General features: G+C 48.8%; 2 protein-coding genes and 1 long non-coding RNA gene across 9 annotated transcripts in view; 2 read left to right on the top strand and 1 right to left on the bottom strand.

Annotated features, from left to right (window-relative positions):
* Positions 1 to 25,800, bottom strand: part of LOC118301237 — a 1,055,945-nt gene that overhangs the window by 469,114 nt on the left and 561,031 nt on the right. The window lies entirely within an intron of this gene.
* Positions 4,042 to 25,800, top strand: part of LOC118311524 (sodium- and chloride-dependent GABA transporter 2-like) — a 27,186-nt gene continuing 5,427 nt past the window's right edge. The window contains exons 1-15 of one of the 3 annotated variants that reach the window (XM_035635489.2): positions 4,042 to 4,194; positions 12,029 to 12,279; positions 12,647 to 12,781; positions 14,082 to 14,222; positions 14,398 to 14,485; positions 14,593 to 14,725; positions 15,281 to 15,415; positions 15,509 to 15,612; positions 16,045 to 16,169; positions 16,408 to 16,520; positions 16,652 to 16,789; positions 17,007 to 17,109; positions 18,622 to 18,722; positions 18,955 to 19,125; positions 19,243 to 20,992. In XM_035635489.2, coding sequence (XP_035491382.1) covers positions 12,066 to 12,279; positions 12,647 to 12,781; positions 14,082 to 14,222; positions 14,398 to 14,485; positions 14,593 to 14,725; positions 15,281 to 15,415; positions 15,509 to 15,612; positions 16,045 to 16,169; positions 16,408 to 16,520; positions 16,652 to 16,789; positions 17,007 to 17,109; positions 18,622 to 18,722; positions 18,955 to 19,125; positions 19,243 to 19,383 — 1,842 coding nt within the window. In that variant the 5' untranslated portion in view covers positions 4,042 to 4,194; positions 12,029 to 12,065 and the 3' untranslated portion in view covers positions 19,384 to 20,992. Of the gene's footprint in view, positions 4,195 to 11,812; positions 11,906 to 12,028; positions 12,280 to 12,646; positions 12,782 to 14,081; positions 14,223 to 14,397; positions 14,486 to 14,592; positions 14,726 to 15,280; positions 15,416 to 15,508; positions 15,613 to 16,044; positions 16,170 to 16,407; positions 16,521 to 16,651; positions 16,790 to 17,006; positions 17,110 to 18,621; positions 18,723 to 18,954; positions 19,126 to 19,242; positions 20,993 to 25,800 lie in introns of those variants that run through there. The other 2 variants (XM_035635480.2, XR_007030439.1) reach the window with 2 other exon arrangements.
* Positions 22,163 to 25,800, top strand: part of LOC118311515 (A disintegrin and metalloproteinase with thrombospondin motifs 5) — a 15,721-nt gene continuing 12,083 nt past the window's right edge. The window contains exon 1 of the mRNA XM_035635459.2: positions 22,163 to 24,879. Coding sequence (XP_035491352.2) covers positions 23,776 to 24,879 — 1,104 coding nt within the window. The 5' untranslated portion in view covers positions 22,163 to 23,775. The remainder of the gene's footprint in view (positions 24,880 to 25,800) is intronic.

The raw sequence follows: 25,800 nt of genomic DNA, 5'->3' as shown, positions 1-25,800 counted from the left end.
CAAAAATATAGTAACCAGAGGTAATAAGTTGTCATTGTTTATGTCAGCGTTGCACATTTCCAGTCTCTCTCCTGGAAGACATCCAAGGCTGTTGCACCTGGGTGTGACAGAAAGAAAATGTGGTCACGGCTGAAAGAAAAAGAGAGAAGTTCATACATTGGCTTTTCCTCTCACCTCCACACAGCTGGCGAATCGCGGCATGACGTGGGTGTGGGTGGCGAACTCTGGGTTCTTTTGGAAAGTGACCCGCGGAAGAATGCAGGAAAGGAGACGTCCACCGGCTCAACCGTCGGACAAGGACACAGTGTGGAACCGGCCAGCCGTCATAATGTATGCATTTCTGTACACGTTATCAGTGTGAACAACAAAACAACTGATACCTTTCCATGGGCCCATTTATTGTAGCCTCAACAAGTCTATAACAAACAGCGTGACTTGAAATAACTATTTCCACAAGATAACTTTCAGATAGACAGTCACTCTTGTCTTTCATGAAAGACATGAGTTATGAGTTATGAGACTTATTTATTTCAGTGTAGATTGCGAAGATATAGTGGCAGATGGGCAGTTAGGGGTGTATTGGAATATACCAACTATATGAATGAGTAAAAAAAACATTCAGATCACAAACAGATGTCTTTATGAACATGTTCAAATTTGAATGTGTCAAATCTGTGATAAATGCCGTGTGATTCGAGGCCGATGTGTCGACTTAAATCATGAGTAAAGCGACCTGTCGACTTCTGCCTTCAGGTGAATTCTTGGTATTGTATTTTTTCGAGGGCTCAAATTGCACCAAAGTGCGAGTTCCCCGTCCGAAATGACACGCCGTAATTCACGGAGGCGTCGCTGTTGCCGTTGCCTCCGAGGCATATTTGTGCGGCGCAGCTCGGCTATCTCCGACCACTGTCTGGCCCTCTGTCTCCCAAGTTCATGTTTTTTTATGATTGCAGACATGCGAGACGCGGGGCAGAGTTTGCCTCTGTGGTTTCCAGTCATGCATTCTCTCTCTCTCTCTCTCTCTCTCTCTCTCTCTCTCACCCGCTCTATTCCTCTTCTTCTCCATTTCTCCGTGAGGCCAGAATACCACAAAAATGACTGGCTCCCACAAACAGGCAGGGCAGCTTCTCTCAGCCACTGCACTGCAGCAAAATCATGTGCAGTAAGTACACATATTAAAAAGTGGCTTGACTTTACAGATCATCTTTTATGGGGTGACACAGAGATCCCAATTAAGACATCCGCCGTTTCAAAATCGGCGAAACCCCACCCCCCCCCAATTGCGAGAATGATATTTTTGTAACTCGAAACTTAATTTGGAGAGCAAAACTCTTCATGCGGAGTCGCGAACGCCGCCGAGCGCAGGGGAGCCGCAGATTCACGAGGAAAAGCCGCTCTGGGGGTTTTATGACGTGCTAATGTCGAGGAATGCTATTCGGCTGGCTATTAAGAGCTTAGATAGGAAAGAGGCCCCTTGAGTTCAGGAAAAGAAGAAAAAATATGTGCGTGATTCACTAGTCGAAACCGCGAGGAGCGGGACGTGGAGCGAGGTCATAGAATATGGGGAGATGACCAGCTCAAGGGTCTGCAGCGAAATTCACCTGACCTTTTAAGGGTCGAGATAGTTCTCTTGATGTATGGCCTTATTTTCCTGGGGGATTCCTTTCAGTAAACGGGAAAAGGCGCGGGTGTATATCAACCAAAGAAAAACCATCCACGAGGAAAGACACGCGATATGAAAATCTTACAGCATTTAATGCAAAAAAGAAAAAGTGTCTGACAGAGAGGGAGGGAGAAGGATCGAGGGCCTTGTAATGCCATTGGCCGTCGGACACGGAGGCAGGCCCCCCGAGGAAACCCACAAAAGAGGAATGTGAGGAACGCGGCATTTTCGAAGAAGAATTTCTCTGGCCTCGACGAGTCCCCATCGCTTTTGGCGAGAGGGAGGCGTCAGAGGACAGCGGGTGCCTATCGTGACTCGGGGTTGGGGAGGGGCACTTCGTCACAAAGGGGGAAGGTAATGAAAAGCCTGGAAGGGTTGCAAGGGGGTGACCCGTAAATCTGGCCGAGCCGCAACGACCTGCGGGCCAGAGCACTAAACTCACGTCGCTCGTCTGTCAACGTCTGTCAAAGTCTGATGTGTGCCTGTGTGGGTGAGAGCCGCTGATTCTCACGGTCATTTCTCTCTATCATTCATTTCCTTTAAGCAGTATAACAAACAAAAAAGGAGAGTAACTTTCGCACCTATGATTGAAAGTCGGAGCAGAAGGACCGATGCTTTCCAAGGCTTTTTTGTTGTTGTTGCATTTAGTCTTAAAGGGTCATGTCTACTGTTCGGTAATGAAGTGTGTGTGTGAAATTTTCCCTGCCGTAATATGTTACGGTATCATGCAAAGTTGAGATTTCTTGTGCTTCCTCTGTTCCTTTCCATTTGTAGCCCCCACATGGAGTGACTATAGGATTTTTCCCTTTAAATGGACGTCAAATAGAGAGGCGATGATGTGACACCCATTCACCGCTCTTGTTGTTGTTGTCATGGTGATAAATTGATTCAGATAAATTGCATAAAATTTGGATAAACCATAAGTTACCGTGGACTAAGTTTCTCATGGTCTTCTATAGAAACGGACTCATTTTTTTTTGCAACCAGTGGAGTCGCCACCATTCTGGTGATATGAGAGAATGCAGGTTGCAGGCGCTATTAATCTGAGCTGAGAAGTGACACATAAGACTTTAATAACATGCAAACTTATTATCAGTTCTACTACACTGGAATAATTGCTTCTAAAACTGTGTGAGACCCTTGTGTCTATATACGTCTTTCCACTCCATTTACTTTGTAAGTAGGTGTATCTATGTGTGTTTGAATGTGGTAAAACTTGTTAAAGCACCTGTTGGACCTCGGGGGTCTGCTCCGCACTGACAGTGATCGCCGTGACAGCGGGCGTAATTAAAACAAAAAAAAAGGCCCCTGTATCTCAAAAACGTGTTTGCTCTAGTTTTGCAGCAAGCTGATTTCTGTGTCGTACGAAAAACGGCAAGCGGCAAAAAAATAATGCGCACCGGGAACAAATAATTCATAGGCCGCAAAATGTAGTTTGGCAGATGTTTGCTGCGGCGTTGGCAGACTTGACACTGCTTTGTTTGGGGCGCACCAGATTTCCATCAGGCTTTTATATCCGCTGTGCGAAGCAAGCTATTTAAACCACACACTAATTGCCATGTTTTCCTCTTTTTGTGCCATTTTATTGACCGACCCGGTTTGATTTCCCCCCCTTCTCCCCGCCTCTGTGACCACAAATGCTGCTTTGTGTGAAGCTGCTTTTTGACATGCGCTGAAGCACCGGGCAATTTTCCTGACATTTTGAGATTGCAAGTGCCACTCTGGACGTTTTCCCGGAAGAGAAAACATCAGGTGGATCTCTGGGAAAAGTCACGTTCAGCGTATGTGAACGGCCCAATTTGTGTCCGGTGCGCTTTCAGGGAGGTTAAACTTCCACAAGTCTCGTTTGGATGGAGACCAGAAATTAGTCTCCTCATAGAAATTGAACAGATGTTCAAAATAAAATTCAAACTGGTGCCACATATGAATTGGGACAGAGGATGAAAAACAAAAAAAAGGCAACATAACCGGAGAGAGAGAGAGATGTGGAGGGCTGCTTATTGGAGCATGTTGGTCTTGTTTTGATGGGGCCCTGCGCTCTTCATGACAGACTCTGTGTCTCTCTCTCTATCTCTGATCCCCCCGGAAAACCACCGAGGTGAAACAGATACAGGTCTAATTGGGGTTTACAATCACGTCCACAGTGTGCAGTGTGCAAATGACAGCACTGTACAGATATTTTGGCAAATCAGAATTTAATTGTGCCCCCCTTGTACCTTGTGGAGACTTCATGTCCATGCACACAAATTATCCCTGGAGAAGCCCCAAACCTTTTTTTTTTAAATTTTGGCAGAGTCATCCTGTCTCATCAGACTGTAGTCCCGCCCTCCACCATGACAAGACGTTGTTGAATGTGCATGAGAACGGTGTCAGGAAGAAGGAGAAAAAAGCACCAACACAATCCCACGCGTCAGAATATGTAACGCTCATCTTGCCCCTCCCTCGTCGGTCTGCCCTCACAGGTTGTAATGGTTCAACACCTGATACGACAAGACACCCAGAGAGAGAAAGGTCGACTTATCCACCGGCTGGTAGGTGCTCAATATCTGTATGTATTTTTGGATGTGTGTGTGTGTGTGTGTGTGTGTGTGTGTTTGTGTGTGTGAGAGTGAGAGAGAGAGAGAGAGAGAGAGAGAGAGAGAGAGAGAGAGAGAGAGAGAGAGTATGTGTGGTTTCTGTGCTTTATTCACAGTATTAATATTAAATTAAATGTGTGACAAAACTATGATCAACTACCAACAAACATAAAAGTTGTTTTGACACATGGTTGGAGTCTATGTTTGCAATCTGTGTAAGGTAATATACAGTATAACACAATTAAATGATAGAATCTGCACGAGTGGATGGTTACAGGGATAAATAATGATCCCGATAAGATTTGATGTCCCTCATCCAAAACACTGATTGCAACCTGAGGTCTATTTTTTTTACACCAAAACCTTGTAGCCCAACGTTTTCACTTTTAACTTGCAGCCTGTGAGACTTAGAACAGAAAAAAAAGAAGAAAGAAGCAGAGTCACTCTCAAAGGCATCGTGTGCATTCCTCAGCTGCCATTTCGTGTCCGACCGCTGCCCTCAAACTTATGTTGATAATCTCTCATACATCTCAGTTTCTTTTTTTCCCCACAAACCCTTGACGCAGTTCTGTCCTCCTGCACGTCCAGCCTCCGTGTGTTCCCTGCAGTCGGCTATCGCTGCGGTCACGTGACTTCTGTGAACTCTTTGGCCACAGTTGCATGACGCGGCAAAAAAAAACGGTCAGGAGTCCGATTATCAGCGGCGGCGAGACAGTTATGACAAAACAAAAGGCATGAAAATAGCCTTCTGAGGGTTCTCCCGGGGACACTTGCAGCACTGCTCCACGACCACCATCAGTACACTATTCGTGTTTTAGTATTATTTATGATGACGATGCAAATACTACAGAGCGCAGTGAGAGAAACCACCCTGATCAAACATGAGTCACACAAGTGTGACAGTGTATCAGATTCTCAGTTCTGTGCGTTTAGACACACGAGACCCTGATGTGTGATTAATCTTTTCTGATGCTGTGGTCACACCGAAACGCGGAGTTCGGCCGCAGGATCGTTTGCGCTTCTTCGCGCGAATAACACAACCCTACTAACTCAGATCAGCTGATCTGGAAAAAAAACTCTTTCAGTTTCCCGTGTCACTGTTTATGGGACCTGCAACTGGCCGGTTCATGGGATTATGGCATGATCTAGTTATATTTTAACAACTCTGGTTTTTGTCAATCTTACGTTCTGTTCAGCAGTCGGACCAACTGTTTATCACTTGGTCACACATTTTGTTGGCCAATGTTAAAAATTAAATCCACACAAAAAACACAGCCGGTGGAGGATGCCCGCAGCTGTGAGCCATTGCTGTCGGAGGGTTCTGCTAACAACATGCTGGAGGTTATACATTATATTTATAGGGTCTAGCACATATGGGCATACAGTAAATGATTCACTCACCTAAAAGACCTACTTCACCTCTCTGTGCTACTATCGTGTGATGTCATTTGAGTTACAGCACGTGTGTCTTATTTGTGGTCGCTATTTAGCCGCGCGGACTTTGTGCTGGCTGCCAAAGTCCACCACGGATGTTTTCCGACCCGTTCTTGTGATCCGACCGCAGTGCTGAGGCAGCTACTTGGATTTGGTGAACGCAGTTTTCTGTCATCGCCGTGTGGCGAGACCTTGGCCCGCGTTTTCTGCACTCCGTCCCCCTTTCGATGGGTTGTTGGCAGGACAGTTAAGCACTATAACTGAAACCAGCAACACGGGCCCAGTTTTCCGCCCAGCGGCACTGAACAGTCGCCAGGAATCTCGGGGGTTCCACTATGTGTTGATGGGACAAGGACAAACCTGATGCCACAGTGAATTTATGAAACATGTCTTTGTACGAATTTGCTGACGTGGCCGCAGGAGGCTGGGTGGGCTGAGAAGCTGTGTACCACCAGAGAATTCCTTGTGTTTTGCCACGCACCCATTATCGATCGTGTGAAAGATGCGGTCGAACCAGTTTTCATTGCTGTGCTTGTGATTCAGTATCCTGGCCTGCACCCGTTTATATCTCAGCAAAAATCTGATGGCCTGTCTCGCCCTAATGGCCACAGTCATATGTGTTTTTGCTGTACCTGTGCAGAATAACAGAAGACCAAATCACTGACAATATTCTTTGCCAACAGTCAGCTGAGTTTGGCCGTATCCGGGGTGTAAAGCAAGGTCGAGTCCTGCAGGCCGACCCCGCTCAAGACTGTTGACTCAAGGGGGCCCCTCCGCAAGTCCCTTGTGGAGCAATGTGGCCCTCGGAGCCCCCTTGACTGATGTGCATAACCTCAGTTACGCAATAGCCGTCTGTGGAATGCAGAAACCTTGCCAGTGAGAGCTGCCAAGTCAGCAAAGCATATAGTAATGAATTAATTATATCAGCTTATAATGGAATGAGGCTTTAATAATGAACTTTGACGACTTTGATTGAAATGTGTGGGCTACAAGCCACTGATATTTAATCAAATTATTATTCTTTTTATAGGCTTAAATGGGGCGTCTTCCACCCTGTTAATTTATGAACTTGCCTTCAAAGTTAGATTACAGCAGTTTTCGTCAAGTCTTTAATTCTCCACAGGGATGAAAAGCAGTCAGAGCCATTCTCTTTGCTGTCACTGGCGTTGGGAGGGAAGGGGAGGGGTGGCGGGGGGGTGGCGGTGTTATTTGATGTTTTGAGATAATCCAGCGCTGCATTCCTCCGTGGGGCAACTTCAGCCCGGAGAGTGAAGGTCTGGGAGCCTCAGATCGCTGCACAACTGAGTCGCTGGTTGGAGGCTCGGCTTTCTGTCTGGTCCCCGCATGAATCCATACAGTGAGTGAAAGTCCACCGTACTCGTGTATTTCATAGTATCTTGCAAGCATTGTCAAATTGAACACGGACCAGCCAACACGTTCGAGTTGTTTGGTTTAAACACAAAGAGCACTGTTCACATTGCTTGAGGGTTTTGCTCCTACATGTACGGCCAGAAACCCACGGAAGTCCCATGATGCGATGACTTGGCCCCTGGCTGCAGGCCCACTGAGCAACAGGAATCCAGGTTTGTTTATCTTGCCTGCGGAGCCTTGTGCATCACGGGCTGAGGCTGGACGGGCGAGGGAGCGAAGGGTCGTACTCGCCATTCTGAAAAAATGATCCGGACGAAGGGGCTCTTAATTAATCCGCCTCATTATGGCGCTACATTGACGGCTCACTGAGGATCCACAGCCAGGCGAACTGAGGTAAGGTCAGCGTGAGGACAGGCCGAGCGAGCCGCTCCTCGGGAGCACATCCTCGCATAAAGCTGTCATTCTTTGTTGCATGATTGTATCTAGTTATTACCGTTGAACCACATGGTCTGTGTAACTATCAACAAGTTCATTTCAAACTATTTGCAATCAGTCTCAATTTGAGTCAGAAAACAACCCCCAAATAAATTGGGACTTATTTGGTTCATGCAGTCACTACAAGCTCTTAAAACTATTTTGCAGATGAATATAACATGACTATTGTCCTTACGTGAAGTTGGTCTCTTGATTATGATTATGACCACCAAAATCTGGATCCATGACTTGGAGTAAAATGCCGAATTCAGTTTGCAAACAGGAGCTGCACTGTCAGACTGCCTATGTAAGTCACATTGTTGGGGGGGGGGGGGGGGGGGGGGGTGTTTGTTTTTTTCGGTTTTGTTGGTTTAAACATGGCACGATGCTCTATTCTTTTTGCCCTCGTTTGCTCCAGGGATGGTTGTGGGAAATATGCTCCCTCTCCTGCTGAGACTGGGGAGTCGGCACGCTGACCATGCAGCCGTAGCCCGCAGACCGATAGCTTAGCATAAAGACTGCAGGCAGGACATAAAATAGAAAAATCCTACACAAAAACAACCACAAACAACTACAAAGAGAAGCAAAGAAAAGTGCCAAACCGCAACAAAGAGACGCAAAGCATCTTCGCATGTGAATGACCGATGGCACGGCCGCAGCGCCCGTGGTCTCTCTGTGTCTTGTCCGGTGTGCGTGTCTTGCTCCTTTGTGGGACGAAGGTCTGTGCCAAGGGGGCCGTTGTGTCAAGGTCTGTCAATCGTCTGCACAAATTTCCACAGAGAAATTTACTGCACGCAGTGAATAAAACTGTCCATTAGGTATGACAGGAGGAGGAGGGCTGGAATCATTTGTCGGTCCTATTCCTTCCTTCCGTCGATCACAGCTCAGATTGTGGACTGGTGCAAGCTTTGCAAAGACGGCTTAGGCTTCACTTACGCTGTGTTGGCATTTAAACATGGCAGAGAAAAACATACAGACACGTTGACCCCTATTTGTCCACGTCATTTAACAGCTATAGTGTAAACAGCCACACTTCACAGACCTCACGTGTCGGCAGGAGTGTTTCATTATGGAGACGAAGGGTGTCGGGTCTTTTGAGGCCGCGAATCTCGGAGAGGACCAGCTTCAACTCACGATAAGGAAAACATCGGGGGAAGAAAAACATTGGCCGAAATTTAGACGGCGAATGACCTTCACATTTTCCAATGAAGACCCACAAATCTCCGAGAGCGGCGCTAGCACCTCACGGGACGACCCGCTGTGGTTGACAGGACTCGCACGGGGGAATTGCCCCTCGAAAAAAACATTCCCATAAAAATCTCCAGGAAAGATTATCAACACCGAACGTCTTCGCCTGCCACAAGCCTCGGGGGAGCTCTGTACAGTGTGGACATAAGGCCAGAGGTTACGGTTAAATGACTCCTCTTTTACAAGGTACGCTTTTCACACAGGTCGAAGAGGAAGGGGGTTAAGCCACAGGAATGTTTACCTATTTAGGGCACGGAAAGTGGAGTAAAGGAAGGAGGCCTGGTGGCGACCACATCAGGACCTTCTTTTTCCAAAAGGTTCAAACAAGGCAAGAAGACCACTTCAATTTTCTTATGGTGGGTTTGACCCGAAGCTTTTGAATTACACTCATCTTTCTGGCCTGATAATTGGCCAACTGTTATCTAATAGGTGGTGTCATGCTCAAATTGGCGGTAGCTCATATTAATATCTCACTCAGGCCAAGTCTCTAAATTCCTCATCAAGTTGGCAAATATCTGGTTGGGACTTTTTTGAATACTCATGCTCGTATTCGGAGCTTACAACCATAACTTTTATATTACTTCTGTCTTTGGTTGAGTGTGTCTTTAACCCTATAATGTGGAATATGAGCATTTCTTTCTCTCTCTACGTGCTGTAGTTGCACATTCGAAGCTGAATGTTCGCCACTTTGTTTAGGTTTAGTATTACTTAAGACTATACACACAGGGTAGAAGAGTTTTACAATGCCTTCCACTGTATATCGGTGACCCACTGCCCTGAACGCCAGACACCAATAAAAGCAGCCATAAAGCACGCGGCGATTTTGTGCAAGTACGCCTGGTCTGAGTTACACCCCGTGGCACCACATTAACAAGGGGCCGCAGGTTTGTCAGGACAGAACAATGGTGACTGTATTGACGGACCCCTAATGTTGGGGTTTCATTTGGCCCCTGGGAAGCGACGCAGAGTCTGCAGTCGGAGGGAAGATATGCAGTGTGAGACGTACACACACACGTAGTCTAGGAATTAGTGCAGTGTATATGATTGCATTTTTTTTTTTTTTACCACTTCCTGACTCTTGACCTTTTGACTTTTTGATTTTCTCGAGGTATTTCCTGTTCTAACGAGGGAGAGCGAAGCTGTTCATAGAAATAGTTTTTCGCAACTCAGTCAAGCCGTTTTATAGCTTGGTGGATGTCTGCACTGTGCTAGAAAGGTGTGATTTGCAGTTGTAGATGAGTATGATCTCCAGTGTAATAGTTCCTGATCCTCCTCTATTTTTTATTGTTTTATGGTGCTTCGTTGGGCACAGTGTGTTGAATGTGTGTGCTTGTAGGTTCAGTGTGTGAGAGTGTGTGTGAGTGTAGGTACACGGAATGAAATGCTCAATCCTCCGAACTTGAAACCAAATCTCTATTTGACACAGTTGGCGGGGAAGGGGTTTAAATCACCGGAAGCCAGTGCTTTCAGTTAGTATTTCATCTAGCGTGTTTGCATGGTTGCACTTGTGGTTTTCAGAGGTTCATTACAAAAGTAGGCTGTTACTGCAAATGTGCTGGATCTCGTGTTGACTGCACAATGACCCAAGATGAAACGCAGGTATGCACGCGTGCATAATGCATGTTACGTATGTGAATCATGCACTAACCAAAAAGCAAACCAAGTGATTTTGGATCATGTAGTTAAACCTTGAGGTGCAGTGAATTTGTGCTACTTCAATCATTATTATGGCAGATCACTTTGTTTCTACGTGACGATACTGTGGAACTAATGGCATCGCGAGCAGAAAATGAACTCACTCCATCCCATGTTGCGGGTACTGCTTCCTCCAGGGTTGTTGTTTGGGGTTTTTTTTTTTTTTTGCAAACGGGTTACCGTCTGCTGATTTCACAATAAAAGTCTGTATTTCAGAATAAGACGAGGAGAACAGCCATTCGACGAGTTCGTTTTGTGACACGCCCAACGTGCGCCCATCAGTGCCTCGTGGTGCGTTTTGTAACCTGTTCGAGCGCTGTTACATGTCCATGCACCGGCCTGTGCTGGATCCAAACACACGCACGCACGCGCACGCGCGCACGCACGCGCACTCTTATTCCTGTGAAACCGGCAGAGGCTGCCACCGCGCATGCACCGCGCGCGCAGCCGGCGCATCGTGCCAGGAACAGACCACTCGACCCCCGGACATGGGCGCGCTCCCGGCTCACGGCTCACGGCTCACAGCAACGGGAAACGCGGAGGTAGGTCGCGTGACGCCGGTTCTTTTCCTTTACACATCGGTGATGTGCGTTCAGTTGTGGCGACGACGACCCTGGTCCTGGAGCCGCCACCGGTCAGCCACACGCACACACACACACACACACACACACACACCGACACACACACACCGGCAGCGTCATGTTGCCGTCCTGAAACGGCGTGTCGCACACAATGCAGGCATCATCATCATCATCATCATCATCATCACAACTATACACGTGTGTTCTCCAATTGTCCCCCCTGGTTTTTTTTATTTTTTTTATTTTGATAGTGAGAGGTGGCTTCATTGTTTCTATCGGCGTGTCGTGTGTGTGTGTGTGTGTGTGTGTGAGAGAGAGAGAGAGAGGTCACATTACGAGAGAGAGAGAGAGAGAGGACACCGTGGAGGGAGTTTCTCTCGAATCCATCTGCAATTCCTCGTATGATGTCAAATTGAAATGAGTTCTATGGGATTATGTTAGAAAGACAAAAGTCACACAAGTGTGTGTGTGTGTGTGTGTGTGTGTGTGTGTGTGTGTGTGGTGTGTTTAACCTTGCATGTGTTTAGGTAACATACACAGCGGCCTCCATTGAAAACAGTGATGCAACATGACTGGGACATGCAACAAAAGAGGAAAACATCCTGTCAGCTCAATGGATAGTTACTGGTCACACACTTTTTTTTTTCTTTTTTTTTTTAACATATGACGGAATAAATCGTCAGCCAGATGCAAAAAAAAAAAAAAAAAGGGCCAAATTCAGGCCTTGGGCGAGGCTGCTGAGCACAGATAAAGAGAACACACCCGCGTCACCTCGTCCTTGAGTAGCACATCGCAGATAACTGTGGCGGCCAGACCAACTGTCAGTAAACACACTATGGTAATTCATTCCCAGCCGCCGAGATGTGAGTTGCACCTTTGGTCCACCCCACCACCACCACCACCACCCGTCGAACTGGTTCAACGGCGTCCCTGCATTTTTTTCCCCCCTCCCGTCTTCTAATCTTTTGTGTTTTTTCCTTGTCCAGGGGTCTGTGTTTGCGCGTGTCACTGCCTGAACCGGTCATGGTCGACCAACCGCCCGCGCAGCAGGGAGACCCGCTGCTGAACAGTCTCCACCAGCGGAGCCTGCTCAACGGGAAGGAAGCCACCAGGGTCGTCCTGCACGCCCGAGGCCAGTGGGCCAGCAAGGCCGAGTTCCTCCTGGCCGTGGCGGGGCAGATCATCGGCCTGGGCAACGTCTGGAGGTTCCCTTACCTCTGCTACAAGAATGGCGGAGGTGAAGCAGTAAAAAATTCTGTCTCTGTGTCCTTCTCTCGGCTCCCCGTCCTTTTTTCTCATTGTGTAAAAACTGGGGATGTGAACTTCACAGGATGCTTTCTAGCGCTGGAGATCTGTGTATTTTGTATGTTTGGTGCGATAGAAGGTATCCCCCTGTAGAAGGACAGTTGAAGAAAGTGCTTCATAATTACTCAGATTGATTTGTTTTACCAGGTTGGATTGTGAATTTAGTCTAATGTTTAAATGATGTAACTTTTATTACAGTGTGCGGGTTCATTTGGGGGGATTACGTACCGAAAACTGTGGTCAAACCTTTTTTTTTTTATTAATCTAATGGGTGAATCTCCTTATGTGTGTGTGTCCAGGTGTGTTTTTCATTCCTTACCTGCTTTTCCTGGTGCTGTGCGGCATCCCCCTGTTCCTCCTGGAGACCTCGCTGGGACAGTACACCAGCCTGGGCGGTGTCAGCGCCTGGAGGGCGATCTGCCCCTTGTTTGGAGGTACACTTATTTGGCTCCAGTTGATCAGCCAGTTGATTAATAGACCAACTGTGTGCGGTCGATTTTTCTTTTTGTCCTCACCTCGGATGGACTGTTTGAATCTAAATGTGTGAGGAGTTGATAGTTGTTTCATCGCGCCCCCCACGAGAGCTCTGCACTGCCGGGTTCGTTGTGTTCTTGTGGGGGATTGACGGTAACATTTCCTCTCGTCTCACGCTGGCCTTCAACCTTGCCGACATCTCTTCTCTATTTCCCCCTCTGTCCTTTGCCATATTCCACTTCACCTCTACCCACTCTTGCTGCCTTTTAACTGACTTCCTCTTCTTACGTTCTCCTTTACTTTTTCTCTTGTCATTTTTTTCCTTCTCCAAAGCTGGCGCGAGCGCTCAGGGCATTCCAGCGTCCGCACCAATTCAAAACCCATATAAACGGCGTGTCGGCAATCAGAAGATTTGGCACTCGCATGCGAGCCGCGTGCGTGTGCGCCTCGGTTGTTTTCTCACGCATGTCGGCTTTTGCATCAGAGCAACTCGTGAGCGGAGAAGTCGGTACGCTGTGTGCTTGCCAACAATAGCAAACACTTGATGTCATGTTATGTCTTGTTTTCATTGTAGTCTCCTATTCAAACGCATAAATTGCGGTTAAGCAAAAGTGAGTCATTGAAGTTTTTACAAATGATTTGAAATAGTCCAATCCGCTAAGGATTGTTCAATGGAAGCTGGGTTTAGACGGAGAAACATTTTGGATTGAAGAAATGCATTAAAGCGTCACGCAGAAGGCGCTGAACTGCGCCGATTCCATCTGTTTGAATTTTTTCCTCTGCGTATCGAGCTGTCAGTCCGCCCCGAGGGTATTGTTCGGAGACGCAGCAGTGTGACTCGTAAACGGATGTTTGTGCAACCACAGCAGAAGCAAGAACCTTTATTTGCACGGGCAAACTCATTTTTTTTTGTGGTTTTTTTGCACATTTCATATTCCCACATCAGATAATTCCCTGACGTTCGTTAGAGGAGGCCACAAACAGATATTTTTTGCGGGGGGGGGGCAAACAGCCTCTCCGCTCTCTAACCCACTCAAGGCCTCATTCGTTCCCCATGAAGATCTATCGGATCTGGGCTGCAAGACGCGCGTCTCAGTGAATGGACGCTTTCATCGGAAAAATGATGCATGAATTCCTTTGAAGATTATGTATTTGTGTGTTTGTATCTGTTTCTGCAACCCGGTCAGATCACGGTAAGAAAGTGCCTGCGTCCTCACATGTCGTTCTCTCGTCTGTCTTCTTCTCGTGTCCTCTATGCAGGGCTCGGTTATGCGAGCCAGGTGATCATCCTGCACGGCTGCGTGTACTACATCGTGATCCTGGCCTGGGCCCTCTACTACCTGGCCCACAGCTTCCAGGCCGAGCTGCCGTGGTCGCACTGCAACAACACGTGGAACACTGGTCAGTGAAGACAGTGTCGGTACAAATCGAGGATGCTGTTCGAGACGTTAAAGGCGTAACTTAGCGTGTGTGCGCGTGTGTGTGTGCGTGTGCGTGCGTGCGTGTGCGTGCGTGTGCGTGCGTGTGTGCGCGTGTGTGCGCGTGTGTGCGCGTGTGTGTGTGTGTGTGTGTGCAGAGTCGTGTGTCTCGTTCGGCCTCAACCTGACGGCCAATGCGAGCAGCCTGCCGGAGAACGCCACTTCCCCTGTCATGGAGTTTTGGGAGTGAGTGCCGCGGTTTCTCGAGCTGTTGTTGAGCATGAATTTCGGAATATCACGTGTTTACGGCATTAATAGCAGTGCGTTCGTGTTTGTGTGTGTGTGTATCCTAGACGGGAGGTGCTGCGCCTGTCCAGCAATTTAGACGAGTTGGGCCCGGTCAGCTGGAAGCTGGCTCTGTGTCTGGCCATCGTCTGGCTCGTCTGTTACTTCTGCGTCTGGAAGGGAGTCAAGTCCACTGGAAAGGTGAAGGAAAGAAGAAGAAACACAGCATGATGCCTTCACTGCCATTCCCTCCTTTTTTAGTTTTCTCACCTGATGGATTTTACCTGCGTCAAGCAGAGGCCCCAATCGCATTTTGCAGTAGATGCTCCACAACTTGCCTGAGAATCTTTATGAGTACATAAATGAGTAAATCACAAACAGAAACTTATTCGGACGTACTTTAAAATGGTGCCAAAATGATAAGGTAAAATAGCCTTGCCGAATGTGACCCACACAACGTCTCGAAAACGTGTCTTTTCAAACGGCAAAATTATGAGGGGTGACAAAGTTAGAAGCCGAGCATAAATCCTCTTCTTTCATAAGGCCCGAAAATGAAAAGAGGTTCTGGCCGCTGTAGTAATTTTGATGTGTCACCACCACCGCCATCGGTCAACAGGTTGAACACTCCCACCTTCCCAGGCTTCACTCTTTTAGTTGTTTCATGTCCGTTCGGGGGCATCCCAGACGTCGTCCTTCCTGTTTCCACTGTCTCCACGCCGTCCTCCTGACCACATCCCACCCATGTGTACATTCTAGGTGGTGTACCTGACGGCCACCTTCCCATACGTCATGCTGTTTGTGCTGCTGGTGCGCGGTGCCACCCTGCCCGGAGCGGCCCAGGGCATCATTTACTACCTCAAACCCAACCACACCCGCCTGGCAGACCCACAGGTGCAAAACACACACTCACTCACACTTCTTTTATAGAATAGCCACTTTTGGGCTGACCTCCTCTCATCATTTTCTCTCTCTCTCTCTCTCTAGGTGTGGATGGATGCCGGTACCCAGGTCTTTTTCTCGTACGGAATCTGCCTGGGGAGTCTCACGGCCCTCGGCAGCTACAACAAATTCAACAACGACTGCTACAAGTGAGGCACTTTGGTCACACACACTTTTGCTGCCCACACAGCCACACACAATGGCGGTTCCACCCACACACGGCGTCTCCACTTCAGACAAAACCGTATTCTCTCGAAATGTAAGAGGGTCAGATGGCTTCCAGAAGGAATGGCTGGAATGGACAGAGAAAACACACTGATAGAGCCACACCTTAAAGAAAAGCCCTCGTTGCCATGTTTCCCACACTCTTGGAATGACACGCACACACACACACACACACACACACACATAGCCAAGCACTTAACTCTTGGCTTGTATTTGCATTAACAGGCCCACCGAGCCAATATACAAGGCCAGAGACCAAGACCTCACTGAACGCCCTTTTGCTCCGTCGCTGTAAATGTAAGTGTCTCTTCACTTCTGTCCCGCCATAATAGTAAAGTAAATGTGTGTCTTTCCAGGGACTCCTTCATGCTGTGCCTCCTGAACAGCGGCACCAGTTTCCTGGCAGGTTTCGCCATCTTCTCCGTGCTGGGCTTCATGGCCGAGGAGCAGGGCGTGGACATCGGCGCCGTGGCCCAGTCAGGTGAAGAAACGCGGGGGGGGGGCATTGAGAGACGGAAGTGAGGAGATGTTGAGGTGAAAAGGGATCGAGGGAAAGCAGCAGAAAAAAGTTAGATAAGACATGATTGAATGTATTCACTGTTTTTAAAGTTTATATCTTCAATAACAAGTGCCACATGACAGAGTAGGGAGGTTGGACAGTCTTAACCTTTTAACATGAAATGAATCCAGCTGTTTATGTCACACGTGTGTCCTCTCAGGGCCCGGCCTCGCCTTCATCGCCTACCCCAGAGCGGTGGCCATGATGCCTCTACCCCAACTCTGGGCGGTCTGCTTCTTCCTCATGATCATCATGCTGGGGCTGGACACGCAGGTAGACTCGCACACAAACACACGCAGGCGGACTTTGATGAATCACTCTTGATGGGACTTTATGCGCAGTATAATGTAAAACAGACAACACAACGCACATGCCCTGACCCCGTCTCCCATCTCGCCACCCAGTTCGTGAGCCTGGAGGCCCTGATGACGTCGGTGACTGACCTGTACCCTCATCTGATCAGACGAGGTCACCGCCGAGAGCTGCTGCTGCTGCTCGTCTGCATCGTCTGCTTCCTGATGGGACTGGTCATGGTCACGCCGGTAGGTCACACTGGGGATGGATGCACGTGTGTGTGTGTGTGTGTGTGTGTGTGTGTGTGTGTGTGTGTGTGTGTGTGTGTGTGTGTGTGTGTGTGTGTGTGTGTGTGTGTGTGTGTGTGTGTGTGTGTGTGTGTGTGTGTGTGTGTGTCTTGCATGACGTTCTAGCCTGTTTGCTCTTGACGACGTGACTTGAAGTAATGGCGTTTTGTCTCCGCAGGGAGGTCTGTACGTGTTCCAGGTCTATGACCATTTCTCCTGCAGCGGAGCCAGTCTGCTGCTCCTCTCCATCTGCCAGTCTGTGGCCATCGGCTGGGTCTACGGTACGAATCCCAGCTCCACGTTCTCTTTCCTTTTTTCCATGTGTTGTCTTTCGTAAGTTCTTGAGTTGAAAACGTACGGCACAAACAATTAAACACTTTCATCGCAAATCAGTCGAGTCATTTCCCTAAAATCTGATAAACCCACTCCAGTCCCACTCCCTCCCCTCCGTCTGCGTTGGAGTCAGTAGACGGTATATTAACATGGCTGCAGCTACCCACTGTTGGACCGAGACTGGCTCCGAGCCAGGCCCCTGCCTGTCTCCTCCGGGGCCCCTAAATCAGCCCTGTCGCCTCCCAGTCGCAGTCTGCCGGGCCCCAGGGGGGGCCCCCCCTGTCCCAGCCAGACCTGGGGCTCTAAAGCATTTAACAAAACCATTATTTGTGTGACCACGTGTGAGACGAGTGGACTGTGCCATGCACGCACATTAGGACAGTACGAGTGAGTGCTACTGTGTTGGGACAATTAGTTTTGTAAGAGTCTGTTAACAGAGAGTTTTTATGGCTCTGCCAGCTGTAGGCGAGAGCAGCAGCAGAGCAGAGGGCTTGTAGGTGGAGTGAGTGGGTAACACAGCGGGCACACACTGTACAATGATTAAAGTAGAATACCACAGATTTGACCACTTCACATTTTCACCTAATCTATTCCTTTGGCCTGTTAACGCAACTACGGCTTTTTTCTAACTGACAGCAGTAAGAGTTGAGACAACAGGACGGAGAGGTGCTTCGGCCATTACAGCATCAACGCGGCGTTTCGCTCGTTGTTAAATATGATTGATTTTCCGTGAGTTCTTCGCGTGATCACGACCATTGTTCTTCTTCTCGCCTGGGATCACATTTAATCAGCCTAACCTGTTAGCAGAGAGATCAAGTGATGTAGAGACGATCCCAGGACGTGAACGCCACCACAACAGTCTGTAAATAAATCCTGCCTTGTGCTGTTCGATCAGAGTCGTTTACTCGGACGCCAAAGTAAATGTCAAAGTCACAATTAGGGTAAAAACTTCCTGTTTTCACTCCATATTTACCACACATGAACCTTAAATCAAGGGATACTTCCTTACACTGTATATAATTGCTGCATATTTTGTATATATTTTTTCTCTTTTCTTGTGTTTACATTGCCATTTTTTTTCCCGATGATATTTCTTTTATTTTCCCCATTGTGGAACCAATAACGGATTGTCTTATTTCCTGGAGCTTTACTGGAGATTTACTTTGTTCAGATATTGAATAAATAGATTCCCTCCCCCAGTATTTTATTTCATACTTAAATTGTGTTTTCAATTCCTTCCGGCCATGACCACTACTTACTTACTATTCGGCTAATATCACTATTATAATAATACAACTATTATAACTACATGTCACGCAATCAGTTCTGCTACTACTCCTGCTATTGTTGATCCTGGCTCTGTCACTACCTAATACAAACAGTCCAATGTCAGGTTCAAATGTTGTATCGCAGTGGTGAATAACCACTCACGGCTTTCGTGTTCCCGCTTTGGCCCACAGGAGCCGAGCGCTTCAGCGCCAACATCCGGGACATGACCGGCTACAGCCCCCTGCCCGTCTTCAGGATCTGCTGGAAATACTTGACCCCGGCCGTGTGCACTGTGAGTGACCCCCCCTCCCCGCTGAGCTGCCCCCACACCGCTTAGTGTCCGCTTGCTGTGAAATAGTACTACACACAAACGCATGTTTGGGATTTCATGCAAATTCCATCCTTCCTTTCTGCCTGTCAATATGTCAAAATATGTTTGTTATACCGATCAGTGACATGTCTTTTATCCTGAAACCTGGAAACTTCTCAAGTCATTTTTGAGTTCAGTCTTCTCCGTCCCACAGGCCACCTTTGTGTTTTCCCTGGTGTGTTGGGCTCCGCTGAGTCTCGGGAAGGGCCTGGTGGCTCCCGTCTGGGCCACCACGCTGGGCTGGCTCCTCACCTTCTCCTCCGTCTCCCTGCTTCCCGTCTGGGCCCTTTACGCCCTGGTCACCACCCCGGGAACCCTGCCACAGGTTTGTTCACCGCCGCGTGCTGCCGGAGATGAATGTATAGTTAAACAGCGGTGAAGTTTCTTACGCTTGACAAGGATGTTACGACAATTAACCCGCTGTGACCTTCTGACCCCACAGCGCTTCCAGCGTCTGTGCAGCCCCACCAAAATCTCCTCACTGGCCTCCCACAGCTCGGCACGGCCCTACAGCCCCGCGCTGCCCCTCTCTGAGAAACCCAAGGAGCAAATTACAGACATCATCCAGGATCATATGACCTGATGATGGGTCAACGACAAAGTGTAACATGGGACTGCTGCTCTGGCAATCAGGTGTGGTGATGGGGAGGGTCGCGGTTCGGGTTAATGCTTCTGCTTCTGCTGCTGCTGCTGCTGCTGCTGCTGCTGCTGGGTCCCAAATGTGGGGCTGGATCCTCTTTCGTCTTGAAAGACTTAAACAGCCACAGAGTCAGAGGATCCTCCAACTGTGGCCTTTTTGAGTATTCAGGCAATTCTTCCAAATATCAGGTGATCATGTCATCAAAAAAAAACAACACTGTGCATTCACCTGTTGGTAAGTTTTACGAGGGCTTCCTGAACACACCGTGAGCTTTGCTCTTTTAGGCTCAGTGTCCTTCAGAGGGTCCTGTCTCACTGCTTGCTTTACCTTCAAGACGTGCTTAGCCCCCCCCCCCCCCCCCCTTTTTCTCCCAGCTGTGTGATATTATAAAAGAAGCGCACACTCCTTCATCTCAAACACGTCTTCTGCTTTAGGATCCCAGCTTCTTTATTTATTAGTCAGGCTAATCGTTGAGTTAGTGGACCATCTATATCTGCAACGCACAAGCTAATGTCTGCAATCTTTCTACTAGTTTATTATTTATGCCAGGTATTAGATAGTTTTTCTTGTCTTGTTGCGTTCGGATGCAGGGATCATCAATAAATGACTCTGTGAGTCAGGCGAGTTTCATACACTGTTCTGTCTGGACTTTCTGGACTTAAATCATTTGCAATTTTCATATCGAGGAGTTTCAGTGGTTCATGCAGCGCCATTTTCGCCCCAAAACATGTTTTTACTGCCAATATATAGCAATTTGTTTCTCGACAATCGCTCCTCCGCTCGACTAGATGCGAGCGGAGGAACCCCCAGCGGGTTATTGTTTGATGACAATGCCACACACTTAACGGGCATAAAAAACAAACTAGTCGCGCGCTGATTTCATACTGTATCTGTTTTATTTGTACTTATTAAGGTTGTGTCATTCGTCGAAAAATTTACAAGTGCAGTTTCTGCAAATGTATGTGTCTTTGTTTTCGCATGTCTTTGCACTATAGACGAAAAAAATTGAATCTGCCATGATCTGCAAATAATTAAATGTTACAAACTGCTGCTGCTGCTGAGTAGACGAAACTGGATTTTTCTTTTTCATTCTGTGCTCCAAAAATATTTAACTTACACTCTTGAAGTTTTTAGTAAAAAAAGAGATTTACTTTGCGTTAAAACTGCAAAATAACTCGTGGCACTCCAGAGGTGTTTTTTTATTGGAGAGTGACCGAAGTGACTTCTATGCAGTGAAACCATGTTTATAGATAAATACGTTCCTTATGCAAACTTTTGAAAAGAACTGCTGTTTTTCAGACCTGGATCAAAGTTTTTATTATTTTTTTTTAGTATTTGTTTATCATTTGAAATGTTCCTCTGAGATTAATTTACAGAAAAAGTTAAGTGATGAGCCCATCTGGCGTCTTTTGAAACTCGTTCATTTACTTCAACTTGATCCAATCATCTTTGTTTACAGGTGTATACATGTGCCTCTTTATCGTAGAACATCTCCGTTTGTATGATTATACTTTTCTAAATGAATATATATATATACATTGTGGATAAAAGAGTTTGTGTTGACTATTCTTTTGTTTAGTGTGTGTGTGCGTGTGCGCATGCATGTGCATGAAGGTGCGTTTGTTTTCCCTATCACAGACCTGTGGTTGAAGCAAGCTGTCCCTTGGGAGACGATGCTCTCTTCTCCCTCGGCGCCATGGTAACAGATGCTGAGAACACACCTGGTTTCTATGAAGGGAGAAAGAGAGGAAACAAAGGAGGGACAGGGGAGATGGAGTTAATTCACACAAACACACTATCACGCTGTGATTGCCTTCATCTGAAGCATTTTTATCCTGATTAACATCCATGAAGGTATAAAAGAGAGCGAGGCAGAGCTGGAGGAGGAGGAGAGGGAGTCATGGCGACTAAAAGAGGGAGGGAGAGCAGCAGCGCCGGGGGGAATTCTGACACCACCACTTGGATGGAGCCTGGCTGGTTATGTAAAAGGCTCGGCTTGTCAATTAACCGTATTGGATACACTCCCCTCCCAGCCATCGTAGGAAGTGGGCCGGTCCCCCACACACACGTGGCTCGGCACGCGGCGCTCACACTTGTTTTGGTGACGTGCTATACTGTATGCAGCCTGCTTTGCACGTGTGATCCGGGTTACTGTGTAATTGTGTGTGTGTAGATGAGGGGGGCGGTTTATATCCATATGGTTGCTTTGGCATACATCTAGCTTTCAGATGATGGGGATTAAAAATGATCCAATGGGATGAGTGTGTGAGAGGAAGAGAGGAAGAGGGCGGCAGAGGAGGACTGTGTGTGTGTGTGTGTGTGTGTTTGTGATGCTGTGGAAAGTTGCCTAATTTTTCGCTCGGGCTCAGAGCCACCAGTTTGCAGCTGCAGCGCTCTGTGTTTACATTTCTTTCCATGCACACTTTTTTATAGGATAGAACACAAAACACACTTGTTTTTATTTGTTTCACTACTTGTAAGGACAAAAACACCCTGGCGAGCAAGTCGCGGGACACACAAGCACCAAACTTGACATCACACTGTCCTGATCAAACATCCTCTCTTCTCACACACACACACACACACCCCACTGCCGTTTGCTCCGTCTTTACGGGCCTCCTTCACTGCAGGTAATACACTTGACAGTTTGGCGTGAAGGAGAAGCAGTGGGGGAGGATGGGAGGGCGGTGTGTGTGTGTGTGTGTGTGTGGGTGGGGGGGGGTGCATTGCATAACAGCTGGCTGATGTGGATACAAAGTTCTGCTCGATACTGGAGCACGCTGTCACCACCGTGGAGTTTGTGCGTGTGCATGGCCGTAGCAAAGTATTCCGAGGTCATGAGCCTGAGGGCCCCCACCCCCTTTGGAAGATAGTGACCAGACCCCAGGCTTAGGGTGGCAGCACACTGTGTTCCGCACTTCCGCCCGCAGCCACTCCCTGGCACACACACACACACACACACACGGGCTCTCGTTGTTTGTCGCAAACAAAGTTGAAACGTAATATCTGTTCTCAGGTTCTCGTGTGTCCACAGAGAGGGAGGCCTCCCTCTTGGCATGCACACACACCGACACCCCCCTCTGTGATGTGCGAAGGTAATAGCTATGGGGTGACTCAGCAAATGAGCAGTGTTTTGGAACTTTTAAGACCCCCTAACAAAAGCCACTCTCTTGGCTCCAAGTGTGTGTGTGTGTGTGTGTGTGTGTGTCTGTGTTGAGACACAGTGACTTCAGCTCCAGTCAGGTATGCACTGCTAAATCCCCCCTCCACACACACACACACACACACACACACACACACGTAAGTATGACATCCCACTGGCACCACACTTCCCTAGAGGTACAACAAATAATCAACACAGCTCCCAGGGCACTTCCAAGCACAGTCTCACACACTTTATTCCGCCTTTACTTTCTTAATCTCAAGTGCACCTACTGTATGCACGCTCGCAGATTTCCTCCATCTCTCTCGCCCTCACACACACAAACACACACACCATTAAATGTCTCACGCTGGGTGAACGGTGAACTCCCACGGTTCTTATTCGGGACTGCGCGGCCATAAATTATCTATTCCCCTCTGGGGGTTTTTTTTTTTGTTGTTTTGCTGGAACTCTCCAGTCAGATCCTGTTGGACTTTCTGCACTTCAATTATTAAAGGAGTCAAAGTGGCGGAACTGTTCAAAAATAACAGGCCGGTGTTTCGTGGAGACATTGCTGGAGTTGAGATGAATGCTGTTTGGTTCCTGGGAGCAGCAGCAGCAGCAGCACGTGGCTGCTCAGGAACTTGTTTTTCTTGTCTCCTTCTCTGTGATGAACGGAGCTGGAGGAGGTTTTTTGATGGACCTCTCCTCTTCCCTTTGCTGAGTACTCCAGTGGCCGCATTGCTCAGATCTGCTCTCCTCCAGCACTTGACTTCACTCTGATTTGAGGGAGAGAGAGAGAGGGAAGAGGGAAGAGGGAGAGCGAGAGGGAAGAGGGGGAGGTAGAGGAGTGGTGATTGAGCGCAAAGGGGGCAGGACTTTTTCTCTCCGGGTCCTATTAAGAGCAAACTTTGTGTTTTTGTTCTCCAAGTTCAGCGCAGTGCTCTGCAGCCTGCACACACTTCCTCTCTGCGGCTCCTTCTCTTGACCATTTTTTTTGTTTTCCTCACTGGTTTTGATTCCTCGCCTGTTGGTTTACTGCTGTGTTTTTTTGTTTTTTTTTTTAATTCACCGGGGGTTTGGACACCGGGAGGATGCGCTTTTTGGAGGAGCAAATGCACAAAGTTGTCTCTTCGGCCGCTCCGGAGCTGTTTTAGGGGATCACATAGATGTTGTTCGGGCTGGAATGAACAATGCTGCGGCTCCTTGGTGCTCCGGCCGGGGGCATGCTCTGGTGCCGGCTGCTGTTGCTGTGCGCGGTGGAGTTGGAGCTGGGAGCCGGGCTCTCCACTTTCCAGGGTTTCTATCTTCCACCTGCGAACGGGTCGCTGCTCACACCTGCCCGGAGGACGGATGGAGTCGTGCGGACCATTGACCGGATTTACCACGGCGGGGGGAAGGCGGGCTACCTGGTGTACCTGGACGGTAGTCGGTTTCAGCTGGACATGGAGAGGGACGAGTCGGTGCTGTCGCATCACTTCAGCCCCCAGTATGTGCTCGCCGTGATGGGCGAGAGCCCCGCGCTGCTACAGCGGGAGTGCGTGTACCGCGGGACGGTGGACTCCAACCCGGAGTCTCTGGCCGTCTTCAACCTCTGCGGCGGGGGCCTGCAGGGCTTCTTCGCCCTGAACCACACGCGCTACACCGTCACGCCGATCATCAGGGCGAAGGGACGCGAGCACGACGTGCGCGCCCTGCAGGACAAGGACGCGGAGAGCGCGCTCCACGTGTTCACGCGCGAGAGATTCAGCTTCGAGGCCATGCGCGAAGGGCGCGAGAGCTGCGGGACGCGCGACGGGCGCAGAGGGCGCAGGGACGCGGCGGGGAAACGCCGGCGCGGGGGTCGCGGCAAGGGGAGACGGGACAGAGAGGGGCTCGCAGCGGAGGACACCGGTGACCATGACGCGCACGGGCGGAGGTTTTGGAGCCGGCTCTCCGGGGCGGCCGCTCCGGCGCATGGCGCGCGGCGCAGGAGGTCGGTCTCTCGCGCCAGGCACGTGGAGCTGCTCCTGGTCGCCGACGACACCATGACGAAGAAATACGGCAAGGACCTGAACCACTACCTGCTCACGCTGGCGTCCATCGCATCCAAGCTGTACGGCCACGCCAGCATCGAGAACCCGATCCGGCTGTCGGTGGTGAGGGTGACCGTGGTGGGCGAGAAGGAGAAGGGGCTCGACGTGTCCAAGAACGCGGCGGCGACGCTCAAGAGCTTCTGCAAGTGGCAGAACCAGCAGAACCCGCTGGACGACGACCACCAGCACCACCACGACGCCGCCATCCTCTTCACCAGGCAGGTAAACAAACCCCCCCCCGTGCGCTCCTCTCACCTGGCAGCAGCCTCACTGCGGAGGGGAGGAGGCGGCTCCGAGCCAGAGGAGTGACGCCACGGTTTGTTTTGATGGTGTAACTAAGCGGTGGCAGCTGGTTGACTGTAAACTCTTGGCAGGTTGATCCTTGGGTGGCTTATTTCAAACGGCCCATAAAAAATAAAAAGAGTAACTGGCACACGTCACATTTTAATACTTAATGCATGTAATGGCCTGACTGCATGTTATGTTTTCATCGAGCCAGAAGCGCTAATTCTGTCCGACTGTGCACCATTCCCCACTTGGATCTACAGTTAACCAGAGTGAACCTGCTCCCCAACATGTCCCCGGTTACATGCAACCCCCGTTTGACTCTTTGTTTTTCTTTGTCCTTCTGTTACTCCCTCTTCTTTGCTGAATCTCGCGTGCGTAATAACGCAGCGCTGCGTCTGTGAAACAGCCATAACAAAAAAAAAGAAAATGTATTTCCTGCGGCTGGTGTTTTTCTGGGCAGGCTCCACTGTCTCCAGCATCCCCTCCCCTCCCAGTCCCCTGACAGCCCCAAAAGCCTGTGTGATCGGAGGCGTGTGCACGCGGCCGTGCACGCACATTCTTCCCAGGGTATGGAGGCTTGAAATCAGCTGCTGCGGTGCATTGCAGAAATATCCCTAAAACTCTTGTTGGAACTGTAGTTAATGAGGAAGTCATCCCAGCGTTGTAAGCCTACCATTCTCTCTGTCTCTCTCTCTCTCTCTTTCTTTCCTTCTCTCTCTCTCTCTCTCTCTCTCTCCAGTCTGCACATTTTTTCCTCAGTTGCTTCTCCAGCGCCTGTCAGCCGGGGCTGGGAGCTGTCAGAAAAACAAACAGAATCCACCCAGTGCGAAGCCGTATATACGTTCACCGAGACCA

This window comes from Scophthalmus maximus, chromosome 1 (assembly GCF_022379125.1).
Source record: "Scophthalmus maximus strain ysfricsl-2021 chromosome 1, ASM2237912v1, whole genome shotgun sequence".
Taxonomy (NCBI): Eukaryota; Metazoa; Chordata; class Actinopteri; order Pleuronectiformes; family Scophthalmidae; genus Scophthalmus; species Scophthalmus maximus.
The sequence above is the reverse complement of the archived record's forward strand: the minus strand, read 5'-3'. Positions and strand labels throughout refer to the sequence as shown.